Source organism: Gopherus evgoodei, chromosome 3, assembly GCF_007399415.2.
Source record: "Gopherus evgoodei ecotype Sinaloan lineage chromosome 3, rGopEvg1_v1.p, whole genome shotgun sequence".
Taxonomy (NCBI): Eukaryota; Metazoa; Chordata; order Testudines; family Testudinidae; genus Gopherus; species Gopherus evgoodei.
This window is the reverse complement of record NC_044324.1, coordinates 109,611,599-109,625,892: the sequence shown is the minus strand read 5'-3', so window position 1 is coordinate 109,625,892 and position 14,294 is coordinate 109,611,599. Positions and strand designations below refer to the sequence as shown.

The following is a 14,294-nucleotide window of genomic DNA, read 5'->3' as shown; positions in this document are numbered from 1 at the left end:
TCTTGTCCATATGCAGATAAATAGCGAAGACAAACATTTTTCACCTGTCAGAGATAGCTCCTTCATGTACAAATCTATCTTCAGTATTGCTTCTTTCTTTACTTGTCATGAAGTGAAGTTAGGGCTCTGACAGCTCTACAGTGAGTAGATGCAATCAGTGGAAGCATCCCACTAACATGCACTTTAGCCTGAAGGACCTGATACCAAGAGAAGTAGAACGCTATGGCTGTGATACTGAATCTCCGAGGGAAACCCTTCTAAAGTAAACCTACCTCATCTGTACTCCATTTGGAAACTTTACTGGCAGGGATTCCAGCCACACTTGGAAGGAGCTTGCTTTGCTGTTCCCAGCGCAAGGGTAGGCATGGGATTTGGAACTTGGAAGACAAGAAAACTGGCTGAGGAAGAAGCTTCTGGCTGCTGGGTTCTTCTATGTCTATAAAAGATACAAATAAGCATTAAATCCCTCACTGAATGACAAGATCAGTCACGATAGAACATCCTGATAATTACTGACACATGTACTTCCACACAAAAAATGGTTCTGCTTTACTTGTACTGGTGTAAAGTGCTGCAATCTCCCTAGGGTGGACACATTTATATCAGCATAAAGATGTTCTGTACTGATACAGCAATTCCTGTACAGGAAGGGGGAACAAACCATACTGCTATACAACCCCTTTATACCGATATAGCTGCATCCACACTAGGATTGCATCAGTATAACTATTTTGGTTTTAAAAAAATCGTACCCCTAACCGAAATAATTATGCTGGTGCAAAATCTGCAGTATAGACCAGGTCTTAGTTACTCCAGTTTTATACTGCTGTAATTTCATTAAAATCAGATCTGCACTGATATAAAATTGCATTGGTGAATCAGGCCTATTATTTCCATGACACACCACATTTATGTCTCTCAGGAAAACATTTTCAGCTATTTTCAGTGTTTTTCACAGAAAAATAAATATCTGCAAAGGCCCTGCAGTTCTGCTCTTTAGTTATATACTTCATTTGGAAAATATGTTTAATTCCTCCATTTGGAGGTTTGTTTTTCACATCCATTTTCCTTTTTGCATTAAACAACCAAAAACTCAAACCAGGACAGTTCAGTCTTTGCTCCTTCAAAGGCAACCCAGCTTTGAGGCTAGCCGGAGCTGCAGAGTGCAATCTGAAGAAGTATAGAAATTATTATTATGTATCTGAGGCGGGAGTGGGAGGAGAGAGTGGAGAGTAGGCCTCAAATGATGGTATTTTCAAACTGAGCACAACATACTAGTGTTCATTTCACGCAGGTCTGCATTCTACTTGGAAACACAAAGGGAACAAACTTCCTAAAATCTCAGGCACCAAACACTTCCCAATTGCTGAGTAAAAGTAATCTATAATTATTTTTTGAATGAAGGTAGCACACAGTGAACTGTATCGCCACTCCTCATCTCGAAACACTGTTTTGTAATCACTTGTCTCTTTACCACTCTGCATACTATTCTCCCTTATACGGTGCAATCTTCCATTGTCTCTCCAGCCTATTTTCACCTTTCCTGATTGATATTTCTATTATTCACATTGTCTTTATATTATTCTCTATCAACACATGCTCCAAAACTCCAAAGCTGAGATCCCAGTACCACCATATGTTCTGAATGAGAGACAGAGAGAGAGAGATCAACACTGATAGTTAAGGTTGCCTAAAACTTCCTATTAAAAGTCTGTTTTCTGTAGTTTATAACTGTCAAACTTTAACTATTCCAGCTGAATTTTTTCCATGCTGAATGCCTGCTGTTTCAGGAAAAACAGTTCAGCTGTTTCTAAAACAGAGGATAGGGGGAAAAGGTAATTTTGCTAATGCTAATTCCCCCTCCACCCCGTAACCATTCTTCACAGCCTTCTAGTGCCTCCAGGCTTTGGAGCTGGAACCTGAGATTTGGTAGGGGGAGAGTGCTAAAGTTATGTGCCTTTTGCTGTCTCCATGAAAATACACCCCCATTTTACAGACTTTGAAAATAATTGTCATTTACAAAAGCTCAGTAAACCTTGTAGATGCTTGCTGCCAAAATCTCCAAACATTTCCTCTATACTGAGCAGTAGAGTTAAACTGAAAACTTTCTATAAACTGTTCCTGACAGAAAATTGGGTTCTCAACACAATTTTTTCGTGAAAAATGCGTTTTCCATGAATTTTTTCTTTTGTGTGTTGAAAATGTGAAAAGTGAAAACTAATTATTGATTTTAAAATGCGGACACTGTGCCTCATGAGAGTTGCAGTTCAGGTGCTTCTTGTTCCTATTCTCTATGGCCTGGACTCCCCCACTGGACTTCATTTCCCTGGATGTACTGCAGCTATGTGACTACCATCGTGCATTGTCTTTCCTAACCCAGAAGCTTAGATCTGCTTAATTCCGACACAGCCAAACATGTGAATGGCTGACATTGCAACCTTAAGGTTTTTAATGTAGTTTCATGTGTTTGTATGTATGTGTGTACATATGTGTTATAGTTCTTTACAAATCCTTAGAAAACTAGATCCTTTCCCTGCAAAGTTTATAGTTTAATACAGGCAGAGGAAATATAATGCATGTGAAAAGTTTGTTATGTTACAGGTTGAGTTTTACTGGGAGTGGCCCACAGGTTTGCTTCTGTTTTATTTCTCTTATATTCAAACTCTCTTATCAATGTTTGAATTTAAGCTGTACCTCACAAACCACAGAGACTGAAGATGGCCTGATTGCTAGAGCCTTTTCTCTGAATCCCTTGGCATATAAACTAAACTAGCTTGGATTCCCCTTGCACTGAGGGTATGGCTACACTTACAGTTGTACAACGCTGGGAGGTACAGCTGTGTAGGGAAAGCGCTGCAGTGTGGCCACACTGACAGCTACCAGTGCTGCAGTGTGGCCATATTTGCAGCATTTGCAGTGCTGTTGGGCGTGGTGCATTGTGGGCAGCTATCCCAGCATCCAAGTGGCTGCCACGTGCTTTTCAAAACAGTGGGGTGGGGTGGAGTGTGACAGGGAGCGTGGGGGAGACAGAGAGAGTGGATTTTTGGAGATGACACTGTTCTCAGCTCTCTGCCTTGCAAGTTCTAAGGACTGGAAGATATACAGCACCTACCTTCAATCATTTTAAAAGTTCTGACCCCTTCCCCCCCCTTATTCACTAAATGAAAATTATGCACTCCTAAATAGCCTTCAGACCACATAAGCAGCTGCTCAACACGGACTCCCCTCTCTCCTCAAGCAAACAGCTGTGAACATTCCAAAGCAATTCCCCTGCCTCCGCTCGAGCAGCTGTGTTTGTTTTTTAGGTAAGTAGCTCCGGGGAGCTCAGAGTTCAGCCATTCTTCTGGTTGGGTGTGGACAGGAATTCTGGGATACCTCCTAATACCCTGGAGGCCAATAACAGCGCTTTTGGTGGCCACACTTGATGTGCAGCGCTGCATCACCAGCGCTGAAATCGTTACACCCCAAGCAGACCAGGTGTGGACAGTTACTAAGTTGCAGTGCTGTAAACCCACCACCAGCGCTGCAACTCTCCAGTGTAGCCAAGCCCTCAGACTCTGTGAGCCACATTTATAGGTGACAGTAAGGGTATGGCTACCCTTGCAGCTGTACAGTGCTGGGAGTTAAACCAGTCTTGGTACAGCTGAGTAGGGAAAGAGCTGCAGTCTGTCCACACTGACAGCTACCAGTGCACTATTGTGGCCACATCTGCAGCGGCATTGGGAGGGGTGCATTATGGGCAGCTATCCCAGCGTTCAAGTGGCTGCAATGTGCTTTTCAAAAGGGGGGTGGGGTGGAGTGTGACAGGGAGCGTGGGGGGAGAGTGAGTGGGTTTTTGGAGCCCTGCCTTGCAAGTTCCAACCCCCCTCCCTCCCCTACCCTCTCTCACTCACTGAAAGCAAACAGCAGCTGTTTGTTTTTTTCTCACAGACTAGATAAGCAGCCGCTGGCCCAAATGGACCCTTTCCCCTCCCCCTCCCACACGCCTCCTCTCTCTTCAAGCAAACATTAGCTATGGGAGTTCCAAAGGGAGCCCCCCATGCCTGCCTCTACTCAGTCACAGCAAACAGTAGCTGTGGGTTTGGCTACACTTGCAGCTGTATAGCGCTGAGAGTTAAAGCTGTCTTCGTACAGCTGTGTAGGGAAAGCGCTGCAGTGTGGCCACATTTGCAGCGGCATTGGGAGGGGTGCATTATGGGCAGCTATCCCAGTGTTCAAGTGGCTGCAACGTGCTTTTCACAAGAGGGGGGTGGGGTGGAGTGTGACCGGGAGCGTGCAGGGGACAGTGAGAGTGGATTTTTGGAGCTGACATTGTGTCAGCTCCCTGCCTTGCAAGTTCTCAGGACTTGAAGATACACAGCACCAACCTTCAATTATTTTAAAAGTTTCGACCCCTTCCCCCACCCCTCTCTCATTCACTAAATGCAAATAGCCTTCAGACCAGATAAGCAGCTGCTCCAAAACGGAGCCCCTCTCCCCCCCAGGGCTGCTTCTCTCCTCAAGCAAACACTAGCTGTGGACATTCATTCCCTTGCCCGCCTCTGCTGGAGCAAACAGTAGCTGTGTTTGGTTTTTAGATAAGCAGCTCCGGAAGCCCCGAGTTCACAAAAAAAAAAAAAGTGTTATCATTACTTAAAAAGCATTATGGGAAGGTTCCGGAGGTCAGTTACAGCGTAATAAGATTAATCACTGATTACACTGGCACCACAGCGCTGCAAGAGCATCACTATAGTCATTATTCCCCAGGCCGAAGTGGAGTACAGCCAGCGCTGTAGCCAGGGAGATACAGCGCTGTATGTGCCTTGCCAGTGTGGACAGAGAGTAAGTTACAGCGCTGTAAAGCCACCACCAGCGCTGTAACTCTCAAGTGTAGCCAAGCCCTGTGTTTGTTTTTTTGATAAGCAGCTCCCGGAGCGTGGAGTTCACAACAAAACAAAGAGAGGAACCTTCACTTAAAAGGATTATGGGGAGTTTCCGGAGGTCAATCACTGCATAATAAGGTTGCTCTCCGTTTACACTGGAGCACCAGGGGCTCAGGCACTCCACACCAGCTGTTAATCCTCTCGGGGAGATGGAGTACCTACAGCACTGTAGCCACGGAGATACATCGCTGTATGTGCCTTGCCAGTGTGGAAGGGGGGAGAGATTTACAGCGCTGTGAGCGGCTGTATTGCGCTGTAACTCTCAAGTGTAGACAAGGCCTAAATGTAAATGACATACTAGTCAGTGTAAATCCAGGGAAGGTAGAATTTGTCTATGCAGTGTTGGAACCAACCTAACTGAAGGTGTGAATTGCAACCAATGTTATTATTTTGATTCCATTTACCATGAAGAGAAGCTCTAAAGCTAAGGGCATTTAAAGTGCTGTAACATGCACTTTGAGGGTGTAGACTCCAACATACATTCCCTCTAGTGTTCCTTAGGCACTCACCTCTGAATTATGCCCAATGTCTCGAGCTGTCTGTAATTTAGCAGTCAATAAGACATCTGTCTTAAGCTCTGTATCCACAGTATACACATTCTGCTTTTATGCAGTATTTTTACTAGCTTTCCATCTAAGTTGATAAGAATTATTATTACAAACTTGCCTTGTAAGAGAATTGTTCAAAGCTGACAAATTTTGGGAAAAGGAAGATTCAGTCACAAACTCTTGCCAGGTAATCTGGTAACCAGTCCTCCAACTGAGTGACTAAGAAACATCAAAAGTAGGATGAGGGAGATGACAGCCTACACTTCTGTCCCCTCCATTCCCTGGATGCAAGCTGGATTCCAGTTCTTGTTTCTCAGTCCCCTGCTAGTTAGCTCCATGGAACAGTGCATGGAGCATGTGCTGCAATCAAATTAACTGCCTCTTGTGGGGAAAGCTGGAGGAAAGAAGCTGCTGTAGGCAAGTGTTATCATGGCAGAGTAGAGAAAGTAAACAACACATTAGGTGCCTGGCTGCAGCAAAATGGTGAATTCCAGAGCAGCCTGGAAAAATGCCAAATTACACAGCCAGAGAATTGCAGAGTCCACTGGGCTCTGGTTGAGATGAATGGTGTAGGTCACACCTCTCAGAGTTATTGTTTCAGGATTTCTCCAGAAGCAGGCAGATGGCATTTGATCAGTTTACACTCTGGTTCTCTCTACAACCATGAGGGCTCGAAACTTAGGGTCTGGCTACACTTGCAGCTATACAGCGCTGCCGTGGGAGCGCTCCCACGGCAGCACTTTGAAGTGCGAGTGTGGTTGCAGCGCCAGCGCTGGGAGAGAGCTCTCCCAGCACTGCAGATACTCCACCTCCCTGTGGGGATTAGCTTACAGCGCTGGGAGCCGCACTCCCAGCGCTGGGGCAGTTTACACTGGCGCTTTACAGCGCTGTAACTTGCTGCGCTCGGGGGGGTGTTTTTTCACACCCCTGAGAGAGAAAGTTGCAGTGCTATAAAGTGCCAGTGTGGCCAAGGCCATAATTTTGTTAATAAAAAGAAACATCAGATTCTGGAGCACAATTCCATGGGGCTCTAGTTTTGTTGTTATAGGCTGAGATTTCAGCTTCTCTGTCGGCACAAACTCAGATACCCCTGTTACTTCATCATGAAGTGTTGTTATAATACCTACTCCCTATCTGGGCATTTTTTAGTAGATCATGCCACAACATTATACAAATAAAAGAAGGTGAAGAAGAACAGATTAAGTAATTAAATATAGATGTTAATCAATAGTGTCCTCACTTTACAAATCTAATTCTTCAGAATCCTCTATAGAAAATTATCCAGAGTAGTAAGTAGAGCTGTTCATAGAAACTTCCACAGAGAACATGCAGTTTTGTCAAAACTGAAGTACTTTGCGAACTCAGGTAGAATCTGTTGGCATTTTCTTTAGAAAAAATCAGAAAAAAGTTCAATGTCAAAATGTCCCATTTCAATATTTCTGGATCAAAATGTTTCAATTTTTTTAAATGATTTTCCATTTTGAATGATTAACTTACATTCTATATAATAAAAAATTCAAAATTAAAACAAAACATATAGAATTACCTTAAATGATTTTTTCCAGAATTTTCCTTCACAGAGAATTTTAAAATGTTTGTGTTCACACCAATTCAGAATTAAGCCAAACTGTGAAATCTCAAAACCCTTTTGCAAAACTGAACTTCCATCCTCCACAGCTCTAGTATGGCTATGCCTACTCAGCAAACAAAACCCCAGGTCTGGTCTGTGCCAGCTGACTTGCACTTGTGGCTCAGGCTGCAGGGTTGTTTCATTGCTGTGTAGACTTCTGGGCTCACGCCAGAACAAAACCCTAAAAATGAAAGAGCTACACTTTTGAAAATATGAACATGCAAGCAGCAAGAAATAGGCATAGAAGAATAGCAGTTAGCATGAAGTACACTTCTACCCCGATATAACGCAGTCCTCGGGAGACAAAAAAAATCTCACCGTGTTATATCAAACTTGCTTTGCCCCCTCCATTCCTTGTTCCCTGACCACCCCCTCCAGAGACCCTCATCTTTAATCACCCCCTGGATCCCACTCCCTACCCAACCTCCCTGTCCCGACTGCTCTGACCCCTATCCACACCTCCCCGCCCTCTGACAGGCACTCACTGGCAGCACTGGGAAGTGGAGTGGCCCAGCCCCAGCCTGCTCCGCTTTCCTTCCCCTGGCCCCAGCCATGTCGCTGGGGAATGGCTGGAGAAAGGTCCTGCACTCACCTGCCTGGCGGGAAGTGGAGCATCACGGCTGGGTGCTGGCGGAGTGGAGCTGGCTGGGGCTGGCCTGCTCCGCTTCCTGCCGCCAGTGAGTGCGGGAAGGTTGGGGAAAGGATGTCCTCCACACTCACCGGCAGCGGGAAGCAGTGTGATGCAGCCCCAGCCCGCTCCACTCTGCCTCCTCTCAGCCAGGGTGCTCCACTTCCTGCTGCCGGTGAGTGTGGGGATGTTGGGGAAAGGACGCCCCACCGTACTCACTTGTGGTGGGAAGCAGAGCAAGGCAGCTGGGAGTTGGTGGAGTGGAGCAGGCTGGGGCCGGGTTGCTCCGCTTCCGCAGCTGCTGGTAAGTGCGGGGGGATCCCTTCCCCCAAACCCCCTGCCCGAGCAACACAGCTGGGGCCGGGGCAAGGGAAGCAGAGAGGGCTGCTCCCGGCCCCCCGCTAATCCCCTGGGCAACTCTGGGACTGCAGGGCCCCCAAAAGTGCCCTCCCACAGCTCCTGCTCCCCAAACCCTGGGGGGAGGGAGCCCCTGACCACCCCCCGAGACCCTCTGCCCCTTATCAAATCCCTCAGCCCCATCCTGGACCGACACCCTTAACATGCTGCTCAGAGCAGCGTGTCAGAGCTTTACCGTGTTGTATGCGAATGCGTGTTCTATCGGGTCGCGTTATATCGGGGTAGAGGTGTAGTAATGTAATTTCTGTGTTTTAAAATTCAGTCTTGGACACTAACACACTTAATGACTTTTTTTTAAGAGTCTTAATTAGTTAGAAAATAAATTCAGACCCTATCAAGCTCCTTTGGGTAACTTTGTTGAAAATAACCAAGGACTCAGAAAAAGATCAGAACTATGGGTTCTGTCTTGTGTTCTACCAATTAGACTAGCAATAATTAATTACCAAACCACCTTTATATAAGATCTTGATTTGGGATTTAAGCATTAATTAGCACGGTGCTGCTAATGCAAATACATTATGGGCAAGATTCTCATTACTGCTCCAGTGCCTTCACACCACTCTAAAATCCCTAGCTCTGGCCATGGGAGGATTCCTCCACACAGGCATTATGGCAGGACTCCAATTGCAAGTCCTGGGGCAGGAGGCATGCCACTGGATACAAAAGGGGCGTGCATGTCAGGAGAAGGGTTTTAGCATCAGCGCTGTAGAGATTCTGGGCAGTATGGCAGCCCAGAGGGGAACCCTGTGGGGCTGCTGTAATTTAGATACATCTGTAGAGCTGTCTACATTAATGCACGGTCCCTGGACTAGTCCACAGTCAGTGGACTGCAAAAGTGGCATAATGCTAGGGTGACCAGGTGTCCCGATTTTATAGGGACAGCCCCAATATTTGGAGCTTTTTCTTATATAGGCACCTACTACCCCCCACCCCCGTCCTGATTTTTCACATTTGCTATGTGATTACCCTTCTTAATGCCAACTTGGCTCCCCCACCCCTAGGCTGCGAGTTCTTTAATGCTCCTTTAAGAGCGTAACAGATTCTCACATTATGAAAATATTTCAGATTTTTTTTTTTTAAGAGTATCTCAGTTTTTTCTGATGGAGCAGACATTGTCTTTATTTCTTTAAGCTGACTCAAAAGACACCCTTTCCTTTTACAAGCTAAGGCTGACTCTTGCTAATTCACACCAACTGCCTCTTTCCAAATGATACTTGAGAACCGGCAGTTTAGACAGCAAATAGTGACTAAAGTTGTGGTATGGAGTGAATGAGACTGTAGTCCTGCAGATTTGTATCTTCCACAGGCACCGACTTTCCAAAGTGCCGGGAGGTGCTTGACTCCTGGCTCTGTCCAGGCCCTGCCCCCACTCCACCCCTTCCCCCAAGGCCCCACCTCTGTCCCGCCTCTTTCTGCCCCACCTCTTCCTGCTCAGTTCCGCCTCCTCCCCTGAGCGCACGCTGCATCCTCGCTCTTCCCCACTCCCCATCAGAGCCTCCTGCCAGCGGCGAAGCAGTTGATCCCAGTGGGCGGGAGACAAAGGGAGTGGGAGGTGCTGATCTGTGGGGCCCTCTGCAGGCAGAAGGCGCTTGGGGGAACTGATATGGGGGCTGCCAGTGGGTACTTAGCACCAACCATTTTTTCCCCAATGGGTGCTCCAGCCCCAAAGCTCCCACAGAGTTAGTGCCTATCTTCTTTTGGCCTGTAATCTGTTTATAATCGCTACTGTGTAATCCAGAGTAAATCTATTGAAGTCAATGGCTTTACTCTATATTTATGTTAATTTAACATTTAGGCCCTCAATGGATAGGATGGGCCTGACTCTTCTCTGAATTCTACCAATGTAAATCAGCAGTAACTTTACTGAAGTAAATGGAATTGTACCAGTGTAAAACTGGTGCAAGGTCAGACTCGATGGAGGGGATGTATAATAACTGAGGCAGTGTCCAAAGGAACATTGCCTTATTTCATGTACACTCTCTGAACAATGTCCAACCTACCAATTGGATGAGGTATGAAATAATGTTAAGTAATCATGCAAATAAGGACTATGACTGGAATTTTCAAAGGGGCATAACTGGATTTGAGGCCCAACTTTAATTGAAAACCAATGGGAATTAGGTGCCCATTTCCTTCTCTTGGTCCCTTTGTGGCCGTGTGGGCACCCTTAACTTTGGCAAACCCTGATTCTGAAGTGCTTCACTTTGCATCCTTAATATTCTTTCAGTATAGTTTTTTTGGTGGAGCAGATATATTTTAAACTTATACTACTCAGCATGGGCAATCAGCTATTTGCAAACTCAGCGGAGAAAAATAATCTTAAAATGAGACTTTGTATGCCAGTAGCCAATTCAGCACTCATTTTTACAGCTGTGATAAAGTGCTAGGCACACTCTTCCCTGACCACAAGATGACAAAAAAAAACCACAGGCATCAAATATGCTGCTGGTATAAAAGGGCACAACTCACTTGAAGTCAATGGCATTGTGCCTCCTTATTTCAACATTGAATTTGGCCTATAAGCTGAATCATAAAATAGTAGCTCACAAATCATTTGGCTTTTATATTGCAGATCTTAGTGCCAGACATAAAATTACTGCTAAGTTACCTCTAGTTTCATTTAAGGTTGACAGCTCATTTTCTGTCTCCTCTTCTTCACACTCTTCCTTTTCAGCAGAGTCCTTAGCTTGCTGCCCTCCTCTGAGGAAAACAAGGTGTTCAGTTTTTATTAACTTACATTAAATCTTTTAAATGTCACAAATGCCCTTATTAACTTTATTACAGGCCATGTTACTTACACGAATAACACTATACTATAACCATAATATACTCCCATTGATGCAGATGTGTAATAGTTCCTACTGGCCAAACTCTGAAATGGAGGCTCAAAAAGGATGTAAATAAAAATCACATGTTAGTTTGTTGTGTTCAAAGTTGTAAATCTGATCTGAGATTCCACAATGCAAAACATTCAAATTAAGATAGGTACATAGGATTGGCAGGCAATGTAGGTGTTGCATCACCTCCAACGCAAAATAAAGTTGCTCAATGACCAACAGACCCTTTGTCTTATCACAGGCCTTGTCTACACAATACATGCTTTGTTGGTATACCTTCACTGGTTTAACTATATTGGCAGAATCCCCTAGTGTAAATGCAGTTTATGCTAACAAAAGGAGTTTTTCTGTTGGCATAACAATTCAACCTCCTTGAATGGTGCTAACAATGCTGACAGAAGCACCCTTTTATTGGCACAGCTGTGTATAGATTGAGGGTTTTGCCAGCAGAGCTATACTGGCTAGGGGGTGTGGTTTCCCCCTCTGCCCCCTGCCCCTGACTGACATAACTATGCTGACAAAACTTTACAGTGTAACCTGGTCTCAGAAGCTATTTTTAAAATACATATAAATATTTTGGTCTTAAATTAGACGTCAGGAAGATGGGCACAACTTCACTGACATCAGCAGTGTTGCACATGATACACTGAAAAAAATAGTACAAGTGAACTTAATGGACTAGAAAAATCTACATCTTATGCTATATTAGAGTACAAAATAACTAGGGGCATTAAAGCTAAGCACAATTCAAATATGTACAGCAGGAATTCCATGCTTTGGCACAAATGTAAAGAGTTGCTGTAGATTTCAAGCTTTTATTTATATAAAAATTAGGTTTCTAACCCTATGTGCAGAGAATGTCTTATGAATATAAACTGCTGCAGTACACGGACTGTACAACGAAATGAAAGCTCTGAGAAACACACGACTTCCCCATTTATCTCAGTGGTTGTTAACACTGGAACCGCATAGTGACAAAGTTCATGCCGACTTTTAATTATTTATCAGAAAGCCATCTTAGTAGAAATATCCGTATAGTGGGCTTTATCCAGTTTGGTTAAATGCATTACAATTAAAGAATCTCAGACTTATTTTGCAAATTGGCTTTATTTAATCCTCAAATTTGAGCATTCCTATTTCTTAATTGTAAATATTTCCATAGCTGAGTACTTATTATGTTAGGTTTCCCTTGCAGCTGTGAAAGTGCTATAAATCTACCTTAAAATTATAGTTGCCCAATTTTCTAAAATATGCTTCTGGGTCCAATCCTGCCAACACATCTATCTATCTTCAGTTTTAATCTCTTGATCATTCCATATGAACACTGCAGTTTTCCCACACATTGAAGTTCAGAAAATACTTTGTAAACCAAACTTTTCTAGTATAAATAATTGTTTGTACACAGGATACTCAGAATTGTGACAGAAGGAAATGGAAGTCAGCTTTCTGAGTACCAGTTGAAGATAGTATTGAGTCTGTATCTGAGGACTAAGTAAAGAATCCTTCTTATATAAATTTGTGGATAGAGTTCCTCAAAATATACCTCAGTGAAGAAAAGGACTACCTGGAACATGAAGCCATGAAGAGATAATAGAGAAAATTCTATACGGACAAGGATTGAGTCAAACATAATTAAATCTACAGGGGCTCAACTGCAAAATTGAACACATAACTGCATATGTACTTGAATACACATTAAACAGAATTACTAGCTATTTGCAATTACTCGACACTTACAATTACTGGCCATATGAATGCACAATACCATGCAAAAATATTATTAAGTAAATGCACCATTACAAGCTTACACTTATGAAAACGATCATGTTTTAAAGACATTTTAAAAAATTGAGCGTTGGAACAAAAAATTCCACAGTTCTGATACATATGGGCTATTCCCCTCCTGTCTGTAGTTTCCAGAGGTTGTTCAAAGCTGCAGCACAGCTTGTGCAGCCATGCTCACCCCATCCTGCCTGCTGCCAGACAATTCATTCCAAAGCTGTAAAACAAACTCTTACAAAATTATTAGTAACAACAACTTCAGTGCCAACTAACTATGAACAATAGGCCACTGCCTATATGGTAACCATCCAAATAAAATGCTGACCCTTGGCTCTGAAGCCATCTAAGGTGGCTGGAATTGTGAGAGATGATCCTAGCAGAAAGATTATTATAAATTTTCCATTCGGTAGCCTAGCATCTCCCACAATTCTGACATGTATGAGAAGTAGTGATCAATGAACAGGAGTAGGGAAGGATAGAAAAATGAACATAAGAAATAGGAAAGACCTACCCTTTTGTAATTGCTCATATGACAAGACTATGTGTGGACCAGCAACTGCAGTACCTTCCTGCTAAAGGAGACCTCTGTAGAGACAGAAAGTCCACTTCATAGTGTCTGACAGAGGTGTTAATAGATGCCCACAAGGCTGCCCTGCAGACCTCTGTGATGGAAGTGCATGCTTTTTCAGTCCATGAGGTTGCCATGGATCCTGGGCAGAATGAAGGAAGGAAGTCAGAGATTCAAAGGCTGGTTACACGCTTTCAACACCAGTGGTAGGTCCCACTTCAGGAAAACAGGTCTGATGGCTGATATAGTCAATCTGATTGCTTTAAGAAATCTGAGGGTTTCGCCAAGGAGCCTGAGGGTCCTGTGAGTAGTACATTACTTAGGGCTGATACCAGGTGTGCCATGGTGCTGGCTTGAAGGCCCTTATCCATACTTTCCTGAATTAAGTCTGAAGTGGCTGGAATCCAAGTGTCCCTTCGATCTTCACCGCACTCTTGGCACCATGTACTGAGCTTGGTCCACACAGAGGAGTAGTTTTTAGAGTGGAAACTCTTGGGTAAGAGCAGAGTTCCGATCACTTAGGAAGACAGCTCCACTCAGCCTAATGCTGAAGACTATCTGGGGCTGGATGGAGGAATGGACTGTGGAAAAAAGATGTCAGGTCTTGATGGAAGATGAAACGGTGTTTCAGCTTTCAATTCTATCAGACTGGAGAACCAGGATGGTCAGTACAGACTTAATGCAATTACTCTTGCTTCTTCTCAACTTATCTTTTGGATCACCATTCTTAGGAGAGAGAAGGGCAAGAAATTTGTATAACAGGCTTTGCTTCCATCTGTCAACACAGCATCTGACTCCATTGACTTGGGGTCTGCTTTTCAAGTGAAGAATTGTGGCTGTTATTCATTCTTGCAATTGGCAAACAGGTTGACTGAGGAGAGACCACATGTCTGCAAAATCAGAGTGAAGACTTCTTGGCTCAAATATCACTCGTAGTTGACTTTGTATCTGCTTTTGGTTCT

The 14,294-nt window shown here is 44.1% G+C and overlaps 1 protein-coding gene across 6 annotated transcripts in view; it reads right to left on the bottom strand.

The window, feature by feature from the left end:
* L3MBTL3 (L3MBTL histone methyl-lysine binding protein 3) overlaps positions 1-14,294 on the bottom strand; it is a 157,113-nt gene that overhangs the window by 6,948 nt on the left and 135,871 nt on the right. For all 6 annotated transcript variants that reach the window (XR_003999591.1, XM_030556290.1, XM_030556291.1 and 3 more), the window contains 2 exons: positions 10,754-10,845; positions 273-436 (listed from right to left, as the gene is read on the bottom strand). Coding sequence is in view for 5 of the 6 variants with exons in the window: in XM_030556290.1 (XP_030412150.1) it covers positions 273-436; positions 10,754-10,845 (256 nt within the window). In the remaining variant the exon portion in view is untranslated. The remainder of the gene's footprint in view (positions 1-272; positions 437-10,753; positions 10,846-14,294) is intronic.